The sequence below is a fragment of the Magnolia sinica genome, chromosome 9 (genome assembly GCF_029962835.1).
Source record: "Magnolia sinica isolate HGM2019 chromosome 9, MsV1, whole genome shotgun sequence".
NCBI classification, from domain to species: domain Eukaryota; kingdom Viridiplantae; phylum Streptophyta; class Magnoliopsida; order Magnoliales; family Magnoliaceae; genus Magnolia; species Magnolia sinica.
The window spans coordinates 52490546-52514447 of NC_080581.1; the positions used below are offsets into that span (position 1 = coordinate 52490546).

A 23902-nucleotide genomic window follows, 5' to 3' on the forward strand; every position below is an offset into this window, starting at 1 on the left:
GCGATATATCACCTCCTGAAGGATTTCCATTAATTTCGTTATATCCCGACGACCCCGAGAACGGCTGAATTTATCTTGAAAAGCCCAAACGTCGTCGTTTCCTTATGTGTATTAATTGCCACTTTGTACACATCGTCTATAAAAAGGGAACTTGGGTTCCAAGTCCTCACAAACCCACTTAGCCAAACAGCCTTCGCCATATTAGCCTCCATCTATGATGGATCTCCTTTCTCGGGCAACCAAAATCATGGAAGAAAATTTTTTTAGGACTAGACACCTCAAACTCTTTCTCGCCTGATCCTTCCCCTTTCATCCAAGGTGCCACTGACCTTTCCATAGATTGCCAGTCTACTCAGATGGTCTTAAAGGTTCTCTCATAACTCCAATGATTTGGAGAAGAAAATGCAGTGGCAAATCAAGAACTCGATCATTCTAATGCTTCTCTTGCGCATGTCATCCCTCACCATTGAATGTAGGACTCTACTAATCCGTCGAGAGATGGCTTGGCAGAACATAATAAGTTGGACTCGCAAGTACGACTTTAACACAGATGTCGCGGTCGATGAGGCTTTCCCTTTACACCTTGGCCACTAACTTGGCTCGAATCTGTCAACTTTACCCAAACCGAGTTTAGCCAAACAGCAAAGAGCTGACCACATTCATCAGGTCCCGATAACAATTCATCGGGACCACTCAATCTCCAGCAAGACTGAGAAAAGATCGGTATGCAGCCCTTGGCCAACATCTCGCACATGTCGAACATTCTACCGCACTCGTGGGTCAGTATTCTTCATGGGTGAGAAGACAACACGCGGCGAGGGAGGCAAAAGCTGCGGCCGAGAGGAGATTCGAGGGACTTAGGCATGTGTAGTCATAATCTAATCTTGACCATCTCCTTCATCGGCAGCCTATCCCTTTCGTCCTCTTCCTCTTCATTCATGCAGTTTGCAATGAATCGACCTTATCCGTTTTGTAATTAATGGCCCTTGATTTCATCTTTACTTTATGTAACCATGCGGTCGATGACTAGCAAGGTGACGAACAAATTTCAATAATAAATATAATTTTGACCGGTCGAGGACACCTTTGCATAGCAATGTTTGGTAATTTGAATTAGGCCTTACCCTTCATAATGTGGATACAACATTTAAACATTCTGCAAAACACGTCATACTTCCTGAACAAGCTCCGCTTATCCCGCCATATTCCCGCGATCCCGAGAAAAACCCCTTCAGTATCGAGTAACCAACGGTCACTCCGCTCCTTGTGTACATTAAATGCTGAACTTTAACCTATAAAAGTGGTACTTAGGCTTTAAGCGGGGCAATCTTAACCGTCAAACTCCTCCTTCATAGGTGACCCTTTCCCCTTCCTTAGGGATGTTGACAATCTTCCTAAGAAGGAATGGCCTCCTCAAGAGATTTTGAACACTCTTCAAGCTCAAACGACTCAGAGATGAATACGATGCCGCAGACGCAGAAATTGAACGTTGCACTGCCGCTTTAAATCGGCTATCGGCCCTTAGCGTTGAGTGCAGGGCCCTGCACGCCCGTTTCGAAGCAGCTTGGAAGAATAGGTTGCACTGGACTCGTGAACACAAGTTCAATCAAAAGATGTTGTGGACGTTGAAGCGTTCGCTCGACCGCCTTCTTGCTGACCTGACCGACACTAATCAGCTTTACCCAAACCGCGATCAGCCAAAGAACACTGAGCTAGTTGCGTTCGTAGAAGCCCAAATAGCTCTCTATTAGGGGCGTGTTGAGGCCAATGAGGCTAAAAAACAATCGGCCGAATTAGAACAAGTGGATATCAATCGTCGTTTGGCCTACATAGAGTGCACCTCAACAGAGCTCGCAGGCCAACAAGTGTCCTGGAGTGAAAGGAAGAGTCTGGCAAAGAAGACGAAGATTAAAGTTGTTAAAGCCTTCAAGCACGTAGGGTGGGCCAAATGGTAGCCCCATTGTCTGGCTTCTCTTTCTCTTCCTTCTGTCTTCTTTATTCTCTTCTACCTTGCCCGGCACAGTTGTAATTAATGGCCTCTGGGCCTTATTTAAATATGCATAATGGACCTTTATTCGAGGTTTTATTTAAATGAAAATTCCATCTACTTTACTAAACTGACTCAGCCTGATTTGTAATAACTTCCCATAATGAAGGAAAGTGTTGTTTCAAAAATCGGCCATTTATAGGTGTCTGCGCAACATTGGCATTCAGGTCCTTAAGAACGTAGGCTCCTCCCCTCAGAACTTGCTCGATGGCATATGGTCCATCCCATGTATGAGACCATTTTCCCAATGCTCGCTCCTTCTAGCCAATGGGCAGAACCATCTTCCAGACCGTATCTCCTTCTTTGAAAACGTTTCCTTTAACCCTTTTTTGTATGCTCGGGCTACAGCCGCTTTATTGGCCATAATAGAATTCAAAGCCTCGTCCAATCCCACAAGCTCGGCCAACATTGCTTCTGTAAACTCTGGAGGGTTCAATTGGGATTGAAGCGCGACTCGTAATGATGGGACTAGTATCTCGAAGGGTAATACCGCCTCATAACCATAAGTCAGCGCAAATGGACTCACCCGTACTGGTACGAGGCGATACCCTGTAAGCCCACACGGCCTCAGATAGCTTGAGATGCCATTCACGTGGATGCCCTCGTATCATTTTCCTCAAAATGTTCTTGATTACCTTGTTGCTAGCCTTAGCCGGGCCATTAGCCTGGGCATAATATGGGGTCGAATGCGGGATCTTTATACCGTATTGATCAGCCATGGCATGCATTTCTTTGGCCGAGAAAGCAGCGTCTCGATCCATTGTAATAGACTCTGGTACACCAAAACGGTGAATGATAGCTTCTATGAAACTAATGATATCTTCATGACCGACCTTCCTCATGGGTTTTGCTTTGACCCATTTGGTAAAGTAATCAATCGCTACTATAATGAATGTATCTAGCCTGGTCGAAGGCAGGTGGATCGGCCCAATCAGGTCGATTGCCCATCCTAGAAATGGGCATGGCTTTATGATAGGATGTAACTCGACCGCAGATACATGTCGAACTGGCCCAATTCTTTGGCAAGCCTCACAGCCCTTCGCATATTAGACACAATCGGCCATCATTTCTGACCAAAAGTATCCATAACACCTAAACATAAGCCTCATTTTCCATCCCGCCTGATGAGCCCCGCAAATACCTTCATGGACCCCTTCCATGACCGATGACATGGCTTCGTTTTTTGACAAACATCGAAGTAAAACTCCATTGCCCCCCTTTCGATATAGTTCGTTATCGACCATAACATAATTGATAGTCGATCTCCTTATACTTCTATCAGTCTTGGTTCAAGGACTTTGCAAGTAGCCCATAAAGGGGGCTCTCCAATCATCCTCATCCACTTCTATCTAACAAATTTCTGCAATGTTTTCTCTGAAAAACAAAAGGTAATGACCTCCTCTAGACTACGATCGACCGACCAGCCTCTCCCTTTCATGTTTCTAGACCTGCTGCTAATTGCGACGTTTCATTGGCATCCACATTATATTCTCGAGTGACATGCATTAGTTAGACGTCATTGAATTGCTCGAGCAATTGGATAGCCACAGTGTAGTATGGTAATAAAGATGGACTGGTGCATTTAAACAATCCTGTTATCTGATTTATCACCAACTGTAAATCCCCAATGATCATTACATCCTTCACACGTTATTCTAACAATATTTCTAGGCCGATTATCATAGCTTCATATTTGGCCTGATTGTTAGTACACTCGAACTCTAACTGGAATGCAAACTCCTGTCGATTCCCATTGGGAGCAATCAACACTACACCAGCCCCAGACGTTTCATGTGTTCTTGATCCGTCAAAGACCAGTCTCCAAGGCGTGAGTTGTACACAATATGAATCCGCAACGTCTGGAGGGATTTGTTCTTCCAAATCCGATGGGTGATTAGCCAAAAAATCTGCTATGGCTCTACCTTTTACCTCTTTTTGTGGTAAGTAATGCAAGTCAAACTCTGATAACACCAATACCCATTTACGAATATGGCCGCTTAAAATGGGCCGATTTAACATATATTTGACTAAATCAGTTACGGCTATCACATTTACTCTTTCGGCCAACAAGTAATGCTTAAGCTTGGTAGCTGTGAAATACAAGGACAAACACAATTTTTTCATAACTGAATAACGCCTTTCTGCATCAAGCAACACTCGACTCCAATAGTAGATTGCTCTTTCGTTCCGTAAATCATCATCTTGTGCTAAGAGGGCTCCAACCAACTCTGCGGAAGCTATAATATATAACTTGAGCGGCTGATTCTTGATAGGAGGCATTAACACGAGCAGCTTCATCAGATATTCCTTGCTTCGATCGAAAGCTAGCTGGTGCTCCGCTTCCCACACAAACTCGGCCCCCTGTTTTAATTTCAATAATGAGGAGAAAACATTAGTTTTGCCTACACAATTAGATATGAAGCGTCGTAAGAAATTAAGGTGGCCCGGGAACTTTTGTAACTCAGCTTTGTTTCTTGGTGATCGTGCATTGATCACAGCCTGAGCCATGTTCTGATCGATTTCGATTCCTCTCTGGTGTACAAGGAATCCTAAGAAATTACCAGCCGAAACCCCGAAAGCACATTTCAAAGGGTTCATTTTCAATTTATGGAGTCTCATTCGTTCGAAAGATTTGAGCAAGCGGGCCAAATGCACTTTTGCATCGGTTGACTTGACTACTACATGTCTACATAGACTTCCAAAAAACGGCCAATCATGTCGTGAAAGATAGCATTCATTGCTCTTTGGTATGTAGCCCCTACATTCTTCAAACCGAAGGGCATTACCACCCAGCAATAAGTCCCCAAAGGCCTGGGACATCTGAACGCAGTCTTTGGTACATCATCCAAGGCTATATAGATCTAATTGTAACTAGAATGTCCATCCAAGAAGGACACAATCCCATGTCCAGCGGCCCGATCAATTAGCTAATCGGCCACAGGCATGGGATATTCGTCTTTAGGTGTGGCCAAGTTCAAATTTCTAAAATCAACGCACACTCTCAACTTACCGTTCTTTTTCATTACTAGGACTATGTTTGACATCCACTCAGCATATTTAATCGGTCGAATGAACCCGGTTTTTAGGAGTCGTTCGATTTCCTATTAGATCTTAAGAGTAACTTCAGCCGCCATCCGCCTTGGAGGCTGTTTGTATGGACGATGCCCCTCTTTGGTAGACAACCTATGCTCAACCAGAGATCTATCAAGTCCTGGCATGTCGTGATAGTCCCATGCAAAACAATCCGCAAACTCCTGGAGCAAACTTGTTAATTCTTCCCGCTCAAGCGGTCGTAACAGATTGCTTATACACGTGGGCCTCGGATCCTAATCCGTTCCCAAATTAATTTTGTCTAGTGGGTCCTGAACCTGTGGTCGACGCTCTTCTTCTTCCCCTGGTAGATCTTCCATCCTCAAGCTATCTTCCTCATCCGGTTCGTCCAACTTAGCCAAGTTAACAAAAACTCCCTCGTCAGTTTCTTTCAAGCCCTCTTTATTCTGGCCGCAAAGTCGGCCCCGCATGCTTTGCCCTTAGTTGTCACAATCATGATATCTCTTCGATAACACAGCGGGCAGCCGCTCGATAAAGGACAATGTCCTTCAGTTGAGTCTCGTTTGCCTGGGTCACTTCCTGCATCGCTTGCACAATACTGCCTAGATTTTTCTTTACTGTAATCCCAGTTGGACGACCATATTTATTTCTCCCGGTGAACCTAATGGGCCATATTTCTTCGCCGTAAAAATAGGCCTCATTAGCATTCGATGTGGCCAAAAAAGGTTTATTATCTGCCAAGACTAGCTCGACCTTATCTTGATTCCAGAAAATTACAAATTAGTGAAGGGAAGATGGGATGCACGCGAAAGAGTGAATCTAGTCTCTCCCTAATAAAGCATTGTAACTTGACGATGTGTCAACTACAAAAAATGGTGCCAGGACAGACTTGGTGCCTACAGTGAGGTTGACCGGTAAGACACCATGCGTGTTAGTAACATGACCAGCAAAATTACCAACGGTCACCTCAGATGGAATCAAGTCAGCTACAGTTTATCCTAATTTGGCCATCATTCTCTTTGGTAATAGATTTACTACGGCCCCGTTGTCTACCAAGATCCTAGTAACAAGGCATCCATATAAATGGGCCGATACGTACAACGGCTTGAGATGTTGTGTCATGTCACTGGTGGGTCTATCTATAATTACTCTGTCGATGGTACCGTCGGTCGCTACGGTGACCATGTTAACATGCAATGCCTTGTCCTGTTTACCTTCCTCATAAGGAAAATAAGCATGTTGTATTATTACTGGGGAAGCGTGCTCCTCCACATCCCCAAGCATTGTGTTTGGTTGAGTTGGCCTCGCCTGAAAACTAGATGGCAAAGTAAGTACCATATTGCAATGAAACACCATAGGTGGCAACGAACCAAACACAATCTCACTGCCCAAACCTTGCCCCCCTAGTATATCAAACCCGACTTTCGTAGTCTAACTAGGGCGCTTTTCCGTCTTAGATTCGACTGGAAAATCAGCCGTTGTATCCCTTAACGTACTTGCAAAAGACGTGAGTTCGCCAGGCAACCATTCTTCTGTAGGGAAACAATCCTCACTAAAGTAATCTGACAAGTTACCAGTGTTGTCTTCTTCTTTAAGGCCTCCCGACTTCTCCATGCTTTCGAGGAGATGTTTATTTTCTCGATTAGTAGGGTGGTATCATAGCTCCGACTGTAATTACGATCAATTGTTCATCGAGTGAGGGACTTTCCAAAATGGACGTGGTAGCCTGGGTTCTGGTTGAGGAGGTACTTCATCCCCTTCTCTTTCTCTTCTCGCCACGGCTCTCTGTCTCTGCCATCGACGTTTTTGAGTCTAGGTCAGAACTTCTGGTACCACCAGAATCTTTAGTTGTGTGATTCGCCTCCGTACTCCTTGCGTAGCAGGAGGTTTGACCATCCTAGTTAAGGGCGGTCCCCACTGCGATTGGTGGTTGGATGCTGATTGCCTAGGCCGATAATGATCTCGGCCGTAGCAGGGGTGGCCTCTTGCCATCTAAGAAGGATCTCAAGATCATGAAGGGATTTCCTGAACACAACGATCGCAGAACTGAGATTTTTGACAGTTCCTTCGACCGCTTGATGAACACACGTCTTCATAATGGGATGCCCATCGTTGTCTTGGTGTGGGTCGATCGGGTGTTCCTCACAGATTTTCTGGATCGAGTTTAACTTTTGGTCTTGAACGATTCCTCAAATCGGCAGTGATAGTGTTCACCTCCGTGTCGGTCGGGAATGGGTCAGTATCAATCAACATGGCTTCCTTCTCCTTTTCCGAAAATTTCAGCAATCCGCGGTCGATATGATCTTGAATGAGATTCCTGAAAATATCACATTTGTTAGTGGAATGAGAATGAGATCTATGTCATTTGCAATACTCGACCTTTTGTAATTCATCGGCCGAAGGTATTTTATGATTAATAAGAACCTTGATAAACTTTGCTTCCAACATGAAATCAAAGATTTCTTTGGCCCGAGTAATATCAAAGGTATATACTTTCTAGGCCTAATGCGCAGTTAGGGGGATCGATTATGCCTTGTCCAACGTCAAGCATACCAATGGCTTTTTAGCCACTACTTTGGCAATCGCAATTTCATAATTAGGATTGTTGTAATACGTTTTTACTAATGAATTTGCTCATCTGGCCCCCTCCTGAAGCAATTCCTCATAACGAGAAATCTTCTTAGTAAGGTCATATAAATCAGCAAATCCCGTGCTCACAAACTTTTTGCAAAGTTCGAACTCTAGACCGTCTTGTGCAAGTTGCACGAATTCGGCCTTGGTCATGACTACCTAACAGCGGCTTTTCACCCGCTTAAATCGCATAATATAACTTTCGCACGGTTCCCCAGGCAGCTACCAGAATCGTGCGAGATCGACCATGGTTATGTCTTTGTTCCTGGAGAAAAACAGGGCATGGAATTTCTCTTCCGATTCTTGCCAGTGTATTGAATCTGGCAGCAGGTTCGAATACCATGTAAAGGCCGTGGTAGTCAATGAATGACTAAATAACTGTATTTTATAATAATCATTGTTGGCTAGTTCACCGCATTGCATGGTGAACCGATCGACATGCTCGATGGTTAACTGACTGTGCTTGCCAGAAAATAGGGCAAAATCCGATCGATAGTTCCTTGGTAATGGGTATTGCCGATCTACCCATTCAGGGTATGGTTTATGATATGTGGGAATAGCATTGCGGCCTCGCACTTGGCTAGCAACCTCTTACACGAGTTGCAGTATTTGGTCGTGATCGATCAGTTGAGGCTCCACGGCTGGCGGATGATCCGGACCAAATCGATTAAAATTTTCCTAAAACCTAGGACCTCGTGGTGGGTGGAACCCAACTGGCGGTCCTTGATTTCTATTTTGAAAATCTCTAATCTCCCACTCATGTCGCCTGATCTCCGTAGGAGGAGGCGCATTCCTAACCTCTAGGAGAGGAATAGGTGGTGAGTTGTGCTGTAACGGTGGTGTCGGTGGGAATGGGATAGCATTACTGACCGAGCTCCCGTTGTGTTGTTGTGCTAACTGTGTTCGCTCTGTCATAACGGCCAACAATCGTTGCATAGCCTCGGTTTGGCTAGCCATGTAACGATTAATGCTTTGAGCCTATTAACGGAATTGCTCCGCCTGGCTCTCCTACATTCTTGTATCATTTGGATGCTCATATGAACATCCTAGAGTACAACTGATACCTCATCCGGAAGAATGGGGCGGGATGTGGATGGCCCGGCCTGGTTTCTGGTTGGGTTAACATTCAAATTAATTTCACCTAGGAGTGCTTGAACTTGCACATCATCCCCCGGGAGTTGTGCGATTGGCGTTACAGGTTTGGTTCTAGCAATTCGACCACTTCCCTGCATTTTCGGCAACAAATAGACCGTTAGTTTAACCAAATAGTGTCCCACCAGGCGTGCCACTAAGTTAAGACACTATTTGTTAACCGAAAGGGTAAATGTAATTTCCGTTATCGATCTAGTCAAATAGGTGTTAAATCAGCCCATTCTACGCGGCCGAATTGGCAAGTGGTACTACCATTGTCTGAATTTGATTTGCACTACTTTCCACATAAAGCGGTAAAGGGAAGGGCCATAGCAGAATTTCTGGCCAGCAATCCGTCAGACCTAGAGGAGCATATTCCGCTTGGTGTTATGGATGCGAATCTTGCACAAATTGAGCCTTGGAAATTGGCCTTTGATGGATCAAGGACCCGCGAGGCATCCGAGGCCGGTATAGTTTTAATTGCGCCCAATGGGAATCGGCAAGAATACGCATTTTAGTTAGAATTTGAGTGTACTAATAATCAAGCTGAATACGAGGCTATGATAATCGGCTTGGAAATATTGGTAAAAATGCGGGTAAAAGATGTGGTGATCATCGGGGATTCTCAGCTGATGATAAATCAGATGGCTGGTTGTTTCAAGTGCACTAGTCCATCATTGTTACCATATTATGTAGTGGCTATCCAATTATTGGAGCAATTTGATGACATTCAGTTAAAGCACGTTACTCAGAATTACAATGTAGATGCCAATGAAATTGCACAATTGGCAGCAGGGTTGGAAGTTCGGAAGGGATCGGCCGGCCGGTCGATCACAATCCAAAAAGATCATTGCCCTCGGTTTTTCGAAGGGAAAGCTTAGCAGAGGTTTGTCTAATCGATGCTGAAGAAAACGATTGGAAAGCCCCTCTTATGGGATATATGCAGAGTCCTCAGACTAGGACTAACAGAAACACAAAAAGATCGACCGTAAATTATGTCATGATTAATGATGAATTATATCACAAAGGGGCCGATGAAGTTCTACTCAGATGTTTATCAATAAAAGAAGCAATGATTGTCATGGAAGGGGTCCATGAAGGTGTCTATGAGGCTCACCAAGCGAGAAGGAAAATGAAACTCATACTCAGATGCTATGGATACTTTTGGCCCGAAATGATGGCCGACTGTGTCCGATACACTAAAGGTTGCAAGGCTTGTCAGAGGAATGGGCGTTCAGCACGTACCTGCGGCCAAATTGCATCCCATTATAAAGCCTTGGCCATTTCGACGATATGCGATCGAGTTGATTGGACAGATTTATCCACCTTTAACTAAGTGGATTAATTTATTATTGTGGTGACCAACTACTTTACTAAATGGGTCAAAGCAAAACCTATGCGTAAGGTCGGTCAGGAGGATATTATCAATTTCATAGAGACTAACATAATCCATCGTTTTGGTATTCCCGAATCTATTACCATGGATAGAGGAGTAGCATTTATGGCTAAGGAAACAAGAGCCATAGCCGAGCGATATGGAATAAAGATTCTCCATTCGACTCCATATTATGCTCAGGCTAATGGTCAGGCCGAAGCCAGTAATAAAGTGATCAAAAATATTCTGAGGAAAATGATACGAGGAAAACCGAGGGAGTGGCACCTTAAACTATCTGAAGCCTTGTGGACCTATAGGATATCTCCTCGTACTAGTACGGGGGTAAGCCCATTTATGTTGACTTACGGGCATGAAGTTGTTTTGCCACTGGAAATTATGATCCCATCTATGCGAGTTGCCCATCAATCACAGCTAAGTCCGACTGAATTCACAGAAGCTATGTTGGCCAAGCTTGAAGGGATGGACGAAGTCCGCGTTAAAGCTTTGAATTCTATCATGGCCAACAAGGCGACCAGGGCTCAAGCATAAAACAAAAAAGTTAAAGGAAAAGCTTTTAAGGAGAAGCGGTTTGGAAGATGATCCTTCCTATCAGACAGAAAGACCGAGAGTTGGGAAAATGGTCCCGCACTTGGGATGGACCATATAACATCGAGCTAGTTTTAAGAGTCGGGGCATATCTCCTTAAATATTTAGATGGTAATATTGCCCCGGCACCTATAAACGGCCAGTTTCTAAAGCAGTATTTCCCGCTGTTGTGGGAAGTCATCAGGGATTAGAATAGCCTAGTCCAGTCAAGAGAATTACAAGTAAATTGAATAAATGCCTTTAACAAGGAATCTAGCTAAGTTGTTTATAATAAAAACCCGAAGGCCATAAGTTTGAGGTAGGAAGAATGTATATGTACAAAAAAAAAAAAAAAGGAGGAAGAAGAAGAAAAATGGTTGATTCAGAGAGAAGGGCCAGACAGTTAAATCATCTCATGGCCCACTTAGAATGAGCAAAAGTTTGGGCGGCAGCAACTTTCGCATCCCTCGCCCAATTCTCTCTCACTCCAAGATGTGTGCAGACTCGCCAGCTCAGCCAAAGAACGTTCTATGTAGGATAATCGACTATCTAGAGCCATTTTTTTACACTTCATGAGGCGCATGGTGTTGAGGGTTCGACCCCGGCAATACATGCACTCCTCTGCCAGGCGTTGGTGCGGATGGTGTTGAGGGTTCGACCCTGGTGATGCATGCACTCCTCTGCATTTTCAGCAAAAATTTGTCTGGTGGTTAATACACAGGGTCCCACCGGGCGTGCCAGAAAATTATTCGTTGTTGTTTTCTCACAGTGTGCGGGCGTGCCAAAATTAAATTTGTGACTCCAATTCAAACCGAACAACAATGACCCCGAGCACCAAGATAGGCAAACACAGTGTATGACCAAGATCTGAGGAGATTGGTCACCTATTCGGCCACTCGCTCAATGTGTAAATTGGATCAGGCGATATTCAGAGGATGGGGTTCGTCCTCTGATGATGGGTCACTCCTTTGCCTTCCGTACGAAAGGACTTTTCGATACAGACAAAGTGGAATGGGAGAAACAATTCTAACAAACGGACGCGAAGGACATGCGGAACACCTTTCCAATTGAGGAGCTGAATCCAGCGGACGAGCGTGAACTCAAATCACAGCTAAAAGCTACCAGCTACTTGATTATCACTAAAGATTACACCACGTAATGTAAATCAGCATGCTAAAAAGTAAATGATTACACTAAGAAATGTAACTCACTTAACAAGAAAAGTAAAGGATTACACTATGGAATGTAAATTAACTAGTAAATTGAAAGGATAATTGAAAGATAGTGTTTGGTTTGTTTGGTTTGGTATGAAATGATTTATTATGCTACAATCTCCTTCTATTTATAGCTCTAATCCGGTCGTTTTGGATCCTTCCCACGTTCCGACAATTATGGTTACCGCTCTCCATCACTTGAATTCTAGATCCTTCCCACGTACCGCTTCTTCTACTATCTCCAAGACAGCTGGCACATAATCGTTCAAGCTCGATCGCTTCTCCTTATGTCACGTAATCATCTGAGCTCGGTCGTTTCTCCTCTCGACCTCAATGTTCGGTGACAATTGATATGTTATGATTCCACTTTTCGAGGACTCACCATACATATCCACAAGAAAATCTCCTAGCACACCATGCGTGTCCGTACAGATCATACGTAATTGACTCTGATTGGCCGAGGCAGACTACGGCCGAAACGGGTACAAACAGTAGGTAAGAACTTCCCTTTTAACTTCTTTTTCATCTTTTCCCAAGAATTTATTTTCTCCTTACCTTGACAGATTTGTTCGGCTTGGAGATCATCACACCATGCTAATGTGTGACTGGAAAACTTCACAGCTACTAGCTTCCCCTTCCAATTATCCGCGAGTTCCATGTACGTGAACACTTTCTCCACCTTACTTAGCCAATCAATGAAGTTGTCAACATGCGACCGGCCATGGAATTTCAGAATTTCTACCTTAATTTCAGGCTCCCTATTACGTTCCAACAATTGAAGGATCCTATCTGATGCAGGACGGTCTAAACTAGGATGCATGTGTGAGCACAGAAATTATCCAACGAAATAAACTAAGCAAATCAATTGAAATATTCAACATTCCACATCATAGTAAAGATAATAACAAAGGAAACATGCAATGGTTGAAGACCATCATCACAATCCAGCAGTACCGTATTCAAATCATGCGTGAATTGGATCCGGTGAGGGATGGGACCTCCCGATCTTGCATGGTTTCAATCCAACAATCAATGTAGTTTTTCTAGTCCAGGAAATCAGAGGATTTCCGAAATAGGCACGGCTGAAAAATCTGAGAGGGTTGGGATTAATTCTCGTATTTTCAGGGTAAGGGAACTTCAAAGAATCTAACTATAAACAATAGCAATCAAAGAATACTAGACATAGAAAGAGAAGAAGAAGGTTGAAGGGCTAGAAACAGAATTTAGAAGAATAGAAGAGATTAGGGGAAGAGAATAAATTACCACAGAGAAAAAGGGGAAGGAGGCACCAAGCTTTCATTAGAAAACAACATTAGGTCTAAGGTAAAAAACACTCTATTTATAAAATTTGGATTTAGAAAAAAATTAATAAACTACCCCTATAACAAAAAAAAAAAAAAAAAAAAAAACTACACAAAACAAAGCTTTCTAAAAAACCCCGCGTAACAGATCAGTCTTCTAACTCATCCTACACGTGTCCTCCTAATGTGGGGCCTTCAATTAATCCAGGGACACGTGTAAGGTCTTCAAAATCCTCCTTGGTTATGCCATGAACCATCATCAAGCCATAAATATTTATTCGTCGGCCGCCTTGATCTTTGATAAACTTTGAAAGGTCTGATGTCCTCATCACTATCATTGGTGTCTCCATAAACCGAGGCCACCCGTAGTTGGTTAGAACCTTGGTGGGGACATCCCCTACATATTCACGTACTCCAACTTCGGTCTCCGGATTTCCTCAACACTAGAGCTCCCCCGCTTGATTAGTGAGATTGCCTACCGCGTGCGTGAGCTGATCTACTCACTCTGTGAGTGCGCAGATCAATTGGGCTACTTGCACAAACTCTTCCTGTGTCACCCTCGTCGAAGCCATTAGAGGATGATGTAGAGTTGACAAATCCCCAAAGAAGACCTGCTCTGATACCAAAATGGTGCAACTCGATTATCGAGTTAGTGAGATCTCGATACCCAAATTGCAAAGAAATTAAATTTAAAAAAAAAAAAAATACTCACAAAAACAATGAAGTAGAGAGGGAGAAAACTTTTATTGATATCAACCTTTTCTCTTGAAAAGCTTAAAGAAATAACCACACTTAGAAAAATATTCGAATCTACGAACTCCTACACCACTACCCCCTTTTATAGATCCTAACGGAATCCTTAATTAAAACTCTACAACCAAGAGAATCTAATCACAATTTATTACTGACTAATCTAATCTTTCTTCATATGGCCAAGGTTTAAAGAAAAGCAAACATGGAAAGCAATCAAATCTCGAAATCTAGACCATATCTTCAATCATATCTTCAATCATATCTACCAAAAATAGTAAATTATAATCTCAAAATCTGTAAATAATCAGCACATGTTGGGCCTACAGCGGGCTATGGGCCTACATTATCGGTGGGTCCTATAGTGGCCCTAGATGGGTTGTGGGTCTGCACTCTGCATCACTGTACATCATTCTTCTTTCCTTCAACTACCTCTAAGTAAGATTTAGGAATCCACAACAATTTTTTGTTTGCCCCTTTCAATCGGCTCCCTCTCCCTAAGTTTTTCTCCTCTCATCACTCTGCTTTCCCCCTGATGCTCTACATTCGGTGCTCCCAACCCCCATCCTCTCCCATAAGAGGGGACCGCTTCCGTCAGTCTTCTTCTTCCTACTGGAAAGGTAATGCAGGGGCATTTTCACACTGGCTCAAGTAGGGTAGCCCATGGGATGCGGGGACACACTTGGGGTGGGTGACCCATGTGATTTGGGGCCCATGGGGGAGGTCTCGTATTCGAGACTCCTCACCAAGGGTGATTAATGCAAGGGCATTTCACACCGGGCTCAAGTGGGGTAGCCCATGTGATGCAGGGACACACTCAGGGTGGGCGGCCCATGTGATTTGGGGGCCCACGAGCCCACAAGAGGGGTTCGGCCGAGCTCCTAACCCATGAGATATGTGGCTTGGGCTATGAGATAAAGGGATTAATTCGCCATACTCTAACAGTTCGAGCTTTTAGAGCAAGTGATTAATTATCCTGCATCAAAAGGGGGCCACCGCCCTATCCAGGCCGAAGTGAGCTATCTGAGCCGTTATTGGGTCTCCCTTCGAAGATTTGCCCGCTTCCGCCACTCTTTTTAGCTCTTCTTATGATTGCATTCTCACAAACGCAAAACCCTGAGGTGCGTTGTGTTGCTTGTCCAGCGGAATGACAACCACCACAACCCCGAACCTCCGAAAAATCCGATTTATATGGGAAACCTACCATGCTAGAGAATATTTTCCACGAATATAGTTAGAAAGTCTGGAGATAGGTGGCGCTGAGTTTTTGCCCACTTTCTCTTCTTCCTTAATATTGTTGTCCACCCATCTTGAGCAAGATCGCCTTCACGTAGATCGTCGTTGCTTTCTCCAATCTTGCATTTTCCTTTTTCGTCATAAGTCAATTTCCTTCCTACTCTGTGGATTGTGCCATCAACAAAGACTTCTTTTGATGGAGGCGCATAAAACTTTCCCGTATTTGGCGCCTACGACAATACATCATCTTTACTCCCTATTCAAAGAAATGTCACAAAGAGAGAGAGAGAGAGAGCATACTTTTTAGGTCCGTAAATGGCCCACCGAAATCACGGATGGGCCTTATTTTTAGGTCCCAAGCCTAAACTTTGGTGGCATCTAATGGTTAGAGAAGATTTCATATAATCATCAATGGGCCCAATAAAAATCAAGGGTACACGTTTCTCTCCCAACTATTTTCTTTGGTGTGTCCCACCTAAATCACAAGTCAGGCTCATTTTTCTTGCTCTAGACCTAAAGTGGGATTATGCATCTAATGGTCAGAATAGATTTCGCATACACATCATGGTGGGCTCCACCAAAAATCTAGTCTCAAAGTCCCTTTCCAGTTGTACAGAGAGATTATTAGGGGAAAAGGGGGGAATTGCATGGGACGCCACTCTTGATTTTGAAGGGTCCCACCGTGATGTTTATGTAAGAACCAGTCCAACCATTAGGTATTTAGTCCCATATTAGGCCTAGAGACAAGAACTCAAGCTAACCTATGATTCTGGTGCACCACACCAAAGAGAAAATTTGGGAGAGAGACTTCCACACTTGATTTTTACAGGGCCCACCATAATAATTATATGAAATCCACTCCAACAATTAAATTTCAAACAAACATTTAGGACTATGGCCCAAAATTTATAACCATCCATGATTCAGGTAGGCCACACTAATGGAAATAGTTTGGAGGGCAAGTGTCGCCCTGTACACTATTTTCAATCATAAGGTCCACCTATAATGGAATGAGTCTAGGGCCCTTAGCCAAACATGGAGTGACCCACCTGGTGGTCGAAGTGGATTTCATATAAACATCATGGTGGGGCCCGCCTGAGCCAGCGACCCATTTGCTGGCACCGACGCCATGACAAAAGTTATTGGAATGATAATTATATCAATTAATGAGATTGCTTTTGGAAAACCTTTTTAAAAAGGTACCAAAATTAGATTTTTTGTGAAATTCCCTATTTTTTTAATCAAATTGGAAGTTCATGAGGTTTGGCCATAAGAGAAGCTGAGGATTTTAAGGATGTTGCCCTATTTCTCACATTTTCTACCAGCATAAGCATGTTTCTTAGGTTGGAATGAGTGACCAAATTTCAATAATCCATTTCAATCTTTCTTTGGATAAAGTAAAAACATGTTGGACTAAGTCAAATCCTTAAAAAAAGCTCCAATTATTCTGCTCAACTCAGAGAAAAACTAAAAGAATGGGAAATAAATTATGCTCAGCCCAAACTAGCAGCCTCTTTTCTATTTATAAACACCGGCATTCTAATCTTGGCCTGGATTCCAGGCAAGTGTAACCCAGCTCCAGTCATCCAAACCATTTATCTGGTCGAACCCTTCATGGACGATGTCGCAAAAAGCTCTCCCACCCGATATTACTTAAATCTGGTTGTTATCCTGTAAATGGATGGCTAAAAGAAACTATGTCGACAGCCTGTGCAACAGTGAAAATTCCACAGGTTGGATGTATAATGGAGGAAATTTCTGATCCATCAACCATCCCCAGCATGGACAACCAGATAAAATGTCTGGATGCTGACCTGAATGAAAGATTTCCCAGTCATGAGTGGTGTAACCAATGTCAGTACCTCCACAGGTTGGATGTATAATGGAGGAAATTTCTGATCCATCAACCATCCCCAGCATGGACAACCAGATAAAATGTCTGGATGCTGACCTGAATGAAAGCTTTCCCAGTCATGAGTGGTGTAACCAATGTCAGTACCTCCACAGGTTGGATGTATAATGGAGGAAATTTCTGATCCATCAACCATCCCCAGCATGGACAACCAGATAAAATGTCTGGATGCTGACCTGAATGAAAGCTTTCCCAGTCATGAGTGGTGTAACCAATGTCAGTACCTCCAATAAGAATGTTGATATCCATTCAAAAAACAGAAATCGAGCTATCTATGACAATCCAACAGTAACTGAGTCCTCCAACAGTTTAAAAAAGAAAAGGATGGAAAATCACCAGGGAAGGCGATGGCAAAGATTAATCCAGGGAGGCCGGGGCCACTACCGACATCAATGAGGTTGAGGTGGTCAAAGGACGACCCGCAGTGAGAGAGATAGGAGCTTTTGATGGGAGGGATGATGGCAAGGGAGTCATCCACATGCCTTTTCATCACCTCGCCCGTCTCCGTCACTGCAGTGAGGTTCATGCGCTGTGTCACAAACAGAAAATATCACACAGAGAGAGAGAGAGAGAATCAGGCTCCCTGTTTCAGTTTTTCTGAGCATTGATATCTAAACCCATCCTTTTTTTTATTTGCATCCACCATTTTCCATTGTTTAGAATGGAGATAGAACAAACACGTACCAATTCAGTTCCAAACAACGGAAATGGGTGCGTGCAAATCAGAAAGCGTGGGTATGAGTTATAGAACTCTCATTTGTATCTACGTATACGTGTAGTACCTGGTTCCATTGCAGTAGAGCATCGACGTAAAGCGAGATTTGCTCTTTCTGGCGGGGAGTTAGGGTTTCAAGGTGGGAAGAGTGGACACTGATGCTGGTTATGGTTCTCCTGGTGCTGCTGGGAGACACTGGTCTTGCGAGCGGAAGGCGTTTGATGAAAGTTCGAAGAGAGAGGCGATGATAAGGGTGTGATTGTGCCGTGCTGGGAATCATACTCCGAATTAACATTTTGCACGATTAGCCCTGTTGGCAAAAGGAAGAACCTAGCCGTTTTGCGGCAGTGCAGGTGAATTTAAAAGGTGGGACGCTTGGGAGCGGATCAGGTGTTACCCGGGTAACACGTTAGTGGGTGTTACCCTTACCGTGGGCCCACCTTGATGATGTGTTATGTATCCATGCCGTCCATACGTTTTTCCATCCTATTTTATGGCGTGATCCCAAAATTTATGCAGATCTAAATCTCAAGTGGACCTCACCACAGGAAAAGTGTTGATTGATCCCCACCATTAAAAACTTCCCACGGCCCTTAGTAAGCAAATCTGTAGTGTTTATTTTTCATTCAAACCGTTGATAAGGTCAACCATATTTGGAAGAAGGGAAAATATAACTGAGCTTGATCAAAAACTTTTGTGGCCAAAAAAATGAAAAAATACTTTTAATGATCATTTACCACTTTTCTCGGTAGTTTGGTAAGAAAAAAAAAAAACCCTTTTAATGGTCATTAACCACCTTTCTCATTAGTTTGGTCCAGAGATGACTTGGATTTTTTTTTATTTTTTTTAAGGATAACGCCCTAACATGAACCGCAAAAAACGAATGGACAGAATAGATATTCTATAAATTCATCAAGGTGGGCCCCATATAGTAAGGATAACACCGACTATGGTGTTAGCCGGTAACACCTAATCCACTCAGGACGCTTTGCTACGGTGGGGCGCAGATTAGGTATTACCCCCGCCGGTTGGGAGATTGGGACAGGTGGAGGCTCGGAGGGTCACTGAGGGGCCACCGTGATGTATGAATTTTATCCACACCGTCCATCCATTTTTTTCATATCATTTTAGGTTATTAGCTCAAAATAAGGAATATACATTGCTCAAATGGACCACACCATAAGGATTAAATTCCTACTGTTAAAAGATTATTAACAACCAGATCAAGATGATATTTGTTTTTTCACTTCATCCATATGTATACGACAATATGCATAGGTTGGATGAAAAATAATAAACATGGTTGACCCTAAGATGGTTTCAATGGTGAGCGTCCTATACACCGCTTAGAACCTTGGATCTGCCTTATTTCTAGTCCATTAATCTAAAATGATAGGTAAAAACGGATCCCCCCAAGTGGCTCTAGGAGCCTCTCCGGACAGGAGAGGGTAGTCCTTAATCTGTGCCTGCTGCATGGAACACGCGTGGGATGTTGTGGCGGGTGCCAATCGGGTGCTACCCCAACCTGTCCCGAGATAGGCCGGGCTCTAGTGCCCACCGTAACGTATGGGTTTATCCACACGCTCCGTCCATTTTTAGGTATAAGTCCAAAAATAGACATCATGGTGGGTTCAATGTGGACATCATTATCACGGTTACTTCCTATGGTGTGTTCTACTTAATCTTTTGATTTGCCTTATGTTTAGGCAAATATTGTAAAAGTAGGATTTATTTATTTTTTTGGTTCAAATAGTTTTGTATTGTGACGTGGTTGTAGTAGAAGTCCATTTTTTTAAACTTAAATTTTCTTTAGTCCTGAATTCACTTTTTCATTTTGTTTAAAAAAACAAAAATGCCATGTACCTCAATTGCCCCTCATACCGCCGACTCTTATCTTGAAAGGAGAAGGGGTTTTTTTTTTTAAGAAACACGCGCCTCACCAAAAACTAAAATTGGCCCATCCTTGGGCGATCTGATCCGTTTATTTTAATCAAGTAGCCCTGAACTCATGATATGAATTTTTCTGTTTTCTGTTTGAAGTTCTCTGTGACCCACAACTACATTAATCTTATGCATTAATTTTGAATTGTTTCTCGTGTATGGTCCATCTACGATGAGTTTTGCCTTCAAACTTGGTCCGATGATATGAATTTAAAACCCTTTACATGTGAACGGGATAGATTTACTTTACAATAACTCGGTGGGTACCACATAAGATTTAGATAGGTTCAAAATGTGGGGCCCTTGTCGCATGAGGGTCATTTGGTCGTTTCCTTCTTCCTTCCCTTGTTTTTTTATAGGAGGGGAGGAGGGAGTGAAAGGGAGGATGGTGTTTTTTGTTCCCTTCCTTCGTCCTTCTTACTTCTTCTTTCCTTCTTCATTCCTTGGTTCATTTTATGGTCATTTTTTGTTTTTGTTTTTTTGAATTGTGGGATTTTGTGAAAGATAAGGGATGTCACGCCCCAAATTTGAAAACTGGACTCACAGAATTCCTGATCGTCAAATCTAGTGCCGACAGCCTCCGTAGTACCTCATTCTCGGCTCTCAACGGCCATACGCCAGATTCTGATCTTGGGATCCTACAATGAGAATTTTTCAACGTACATTTATCTCATAAGAAGCATAACCACAAGTTTACCAAAATCACAAAGGCAACATCATCATCATATATCTACTAATATAAACAGTTGAATACAGTGCTAAAAGGGAAATACATATATCAATAATCAAGCTCCAGAAGATAGTTGTACGCTCCAAGCTTAACAGTGCTGCGACCTAACGCCACATGCACGCATCTATCGGGCATAAGCTTATAAAAAGCTTAGAGGGTTGTGTAAGTGTGTTTACAAGGTAAGTGCCAAGTATGCAATATCAGAGCAATGCGGAAACATGCTGGTAAGTTAAATATCATATACTGAGGATGTAATGCAATTTGTCAATCCAGACGAGTCCACAAATATCGTCAGCCGTATCTAAGCCATATAAATGTATAAACATAGCAACCCAGAATGTCATATATTGTTATGTTTATATGGTGCGAATGAAATGACCAAGCTAGAGTGTGAAGTTGGGATGATAGTATGTAGTATCGCAGGCTATGGGGTCTATCACAAGGAACTTCTATCCAAACCAATCTCATACCTAAATTTAGATAGTCAGGCTCAATGTGGTAAACTCCTAATCTCAGGTTGGTCGCACACTCCAACCGAAATTCCTAACCACTATGAAGGTACACACGATGACTTGATTGCGCACCACCAACTCGAGAGGATAGTGAATGAATGACGAATGAGTTAAATGTTGAGTATGCAATTCTTACTCAGTAAGTCCACATATCAATATAGCTCATCTCTGGGATATCACCGGGGTCTAGTACACTCCACAATGGTTGTCACCTCCCTAGCTGCACAACCAGAGAATGGAAAAGACCTCACTATCCGCCTAACCAGTAGTCTGCCAATACCTACCCGGCTCGTCGATAGCGGACCCATTTACAAGCTGGTCATACTCAGCCTAGCTTACAGCTCCCTCACTCGAACGGATAAGGCCACACCCCCACCCAACCAACCACGACATAGTGGGAAACACCGCCTACTGGTATTCGGCACTCAGGCGCTCATGTATCCACTCGGTCTAGACGTTGGGGTATCCTCCGGTACTAAGAGGATTCTAGGACTCTCACCCAAGGACATCTTATGTGCCCCCCATGCTAGAACCAAGTATTTTTGGTATCCCATCTGACCATCCACGATTAACCTGTGGAGGCCACAGCCCTGATATCGCTATTGCGCCAAGTAATCATGTCACATAAAATGCGAGATGCATGAGTCATACAGTCCAATCATGCATCAATCCTTAACGTATCGTGCGCTCATGTGGGACGACTCTACCTATTAGGGAGTCCCATAACAACCTGCCCTACGGCATATGCAATGGTCAATCACATCTCATAACAAACATACAGATGATGCGTATGGGCATGTATCATGATGTTATGTTGTCACATACTCATAATCGGTATCGATAATTGGCATCGATAATCGACATCGATAATCGGCCTCAATAATTGGCCTATATGCAAGGCGGGGTCTATAGATGAATAGCCGATCTAAACCAAAATATAGAGATCAGCCCTCGGCCGTGGATATGCCAAATTCGGTAGCACAGATCCATCCGTCTATGGCAATGATGGACCATGCAACATCAATGAGGCCCAATAATTTGGGTTAACCCACTTAGAGAATGATGAGAATGGGCCTAACAAGGCCTAAGGGAAGGTCACAATGTGGACATTTAACCATCATTGCCCATCAAAGTGGACATTTAACTAACATTGCTCCCAAGGAGTGGTCCACAGAGAGTGTAAGACTCATATCCTAGTCCGTACTGTTCCATCAACTCCCGCGATCCTTCCCGTCGAATTTTGGCAATCCGTGACATGTAATCGACGTTTGCGCACGACCCTAAGTCGTATCCCGTAGATTTGAGTCGGCTTAATCCGAGACTTGTACCATTGCGACCGCACCATCGCCGCGGTTCCAACGTCGTGACTCGCATACCGATCGGATACCCAGGTCAGAAGATGTGAGCTGGCGTTTATTTTGAGAAAACACCGCGTGTTTGTAATCCCAATTGAATCTCTACGACATGTCAAATCAATCCAATCAATTACCTCACATGTCAAGTACATGTCCCATCCCCAAAAGCAACCCCAAAGTCAACTCTTTCTCACCCTCTCTTACACACCCATGCTAGTCAAGTACACCATCACCTTATATCCATCACTCCATCACCCATCACTTTCTCTCCTTACATCCCATTCTCTCTCTTTCTCTACACCATTTTCCAAGCAACAAATGAGAGAACGAGTGTGGACGTCCATGGTTTTTCAAGTGAGAGAAAAGTGAGTTTGTGTGGCCCACTTCCTCTCTCAAAATCTTTCATCCTCGCCATCCATCTCTCATCACCCTCCATCAAAGAGAAGCACAAGGAGACCGACATTCCAATGGACCGAGAAGATCAATCAGTGGGTGCTTATTAGGATAGATTTTTTTATGTTTTGATGATGGGCCAAGTGAGGCCTACCGATTGATAGTATGGATCTCACTTTGGACCCTAGGTGTGGCCGATGGCCCACCTTGATACTCATGATCATTCCATGGTGGGGCCATTCTCCATGGATCCCATCATGATGTTTATTTTCTAGCTTGAAAAGGGGTCATCTAGACCTTCTATTTCAGTGGAGAAAGGATCTCCACCGTTGATTTTGATCGGTGGGCCCATATGAAATAGGACCCACTTGTTATATGTTTTAAATCATGCAAGGGAGGGCCCATTATGTCGGGGTCCCTCCATCACACTGTGTCCTACCATTTCTCTCTCTCTCCCTTTCTCTTTCATTTTCTTTTATTATTGTGTGATGATATGGCCGTGTGGCCCACCCGTATGGACCCCACCATGAAGCATGTATTTTAGCCAAGCTACTTGAAGGTGGGGCCCACTTCATATATGTGATGAACCCACACCATCCTCCATTTGGTGGCCCACCTGAGCAAGGCCCACCTTATGCACGTGGGTTGCCCAGACCGTCCAGTGTCCCTGGACGCTGGACGTCAATTAAACACAAATATTAGCTTGGTTCTCCAGCCATGGAGAGGGCGGTTCATGTAGGCCCCACCTTGATATATATTTTTAATCCAAGCCGTCCATCCCCTTTCGTACCTTATTTTAGGCGTTGAACCGAAAAATGGAACCAATCCGAGGTTCTGTCAGGCCATAGCATAGTAAATGGGGGTTTCCACCATTAAAACTCACCCTGATGTTTCGGTACACCAAAACATGCCCAATATTGGGCTTGATGGGTCTGTCTTGAGCCCTGGAATCCAACGGTTGGGTCGGATTCCCCTGATGCGGACCCCACCTATGAAAAACCTCGAAAATTCATATTTTTTAAA

The 23902-nt window shown here is 43.5% G+C and overlaps 1 protein-coding gene across 4 annotated transcripts in view; it reads right to left on the reverse strand.

The window, feature by feature from the left end:
* LOC131255436 (uncharacterized) overlaps positions 1-18294 on the reverse strand; it is a 73761-nt gene extending 55467 nt beyond the window's left edge. Inside the window, exons 1-2 of one of the 4 annotated variants that reach the window (XM_058256146.1) lie at positions 18016-18293; positions 17570-17762 (exon numbers count right to left, since the gene is read on the reverse strand). In XM_058256146.1, coding sequence (XP_058112129.1) covers positions 17570-17762; positions 18016-18243 — 421 coding nt within the window. In that variant the 5' untranslated portion in view covers positions 18244-18293. Of the gene's footprint in view, positions 1-17569; positions 17763-18015 lie in introns of all 4 variants that reach the window. The other 3 variants (XM_058256147.1, XM_058256144.1, XM_058256145.1) reach the window with 3 other exon arrangements.
* Between the last annotated feature and the right edge of the window lie 5608 nt (positions 18295-23902).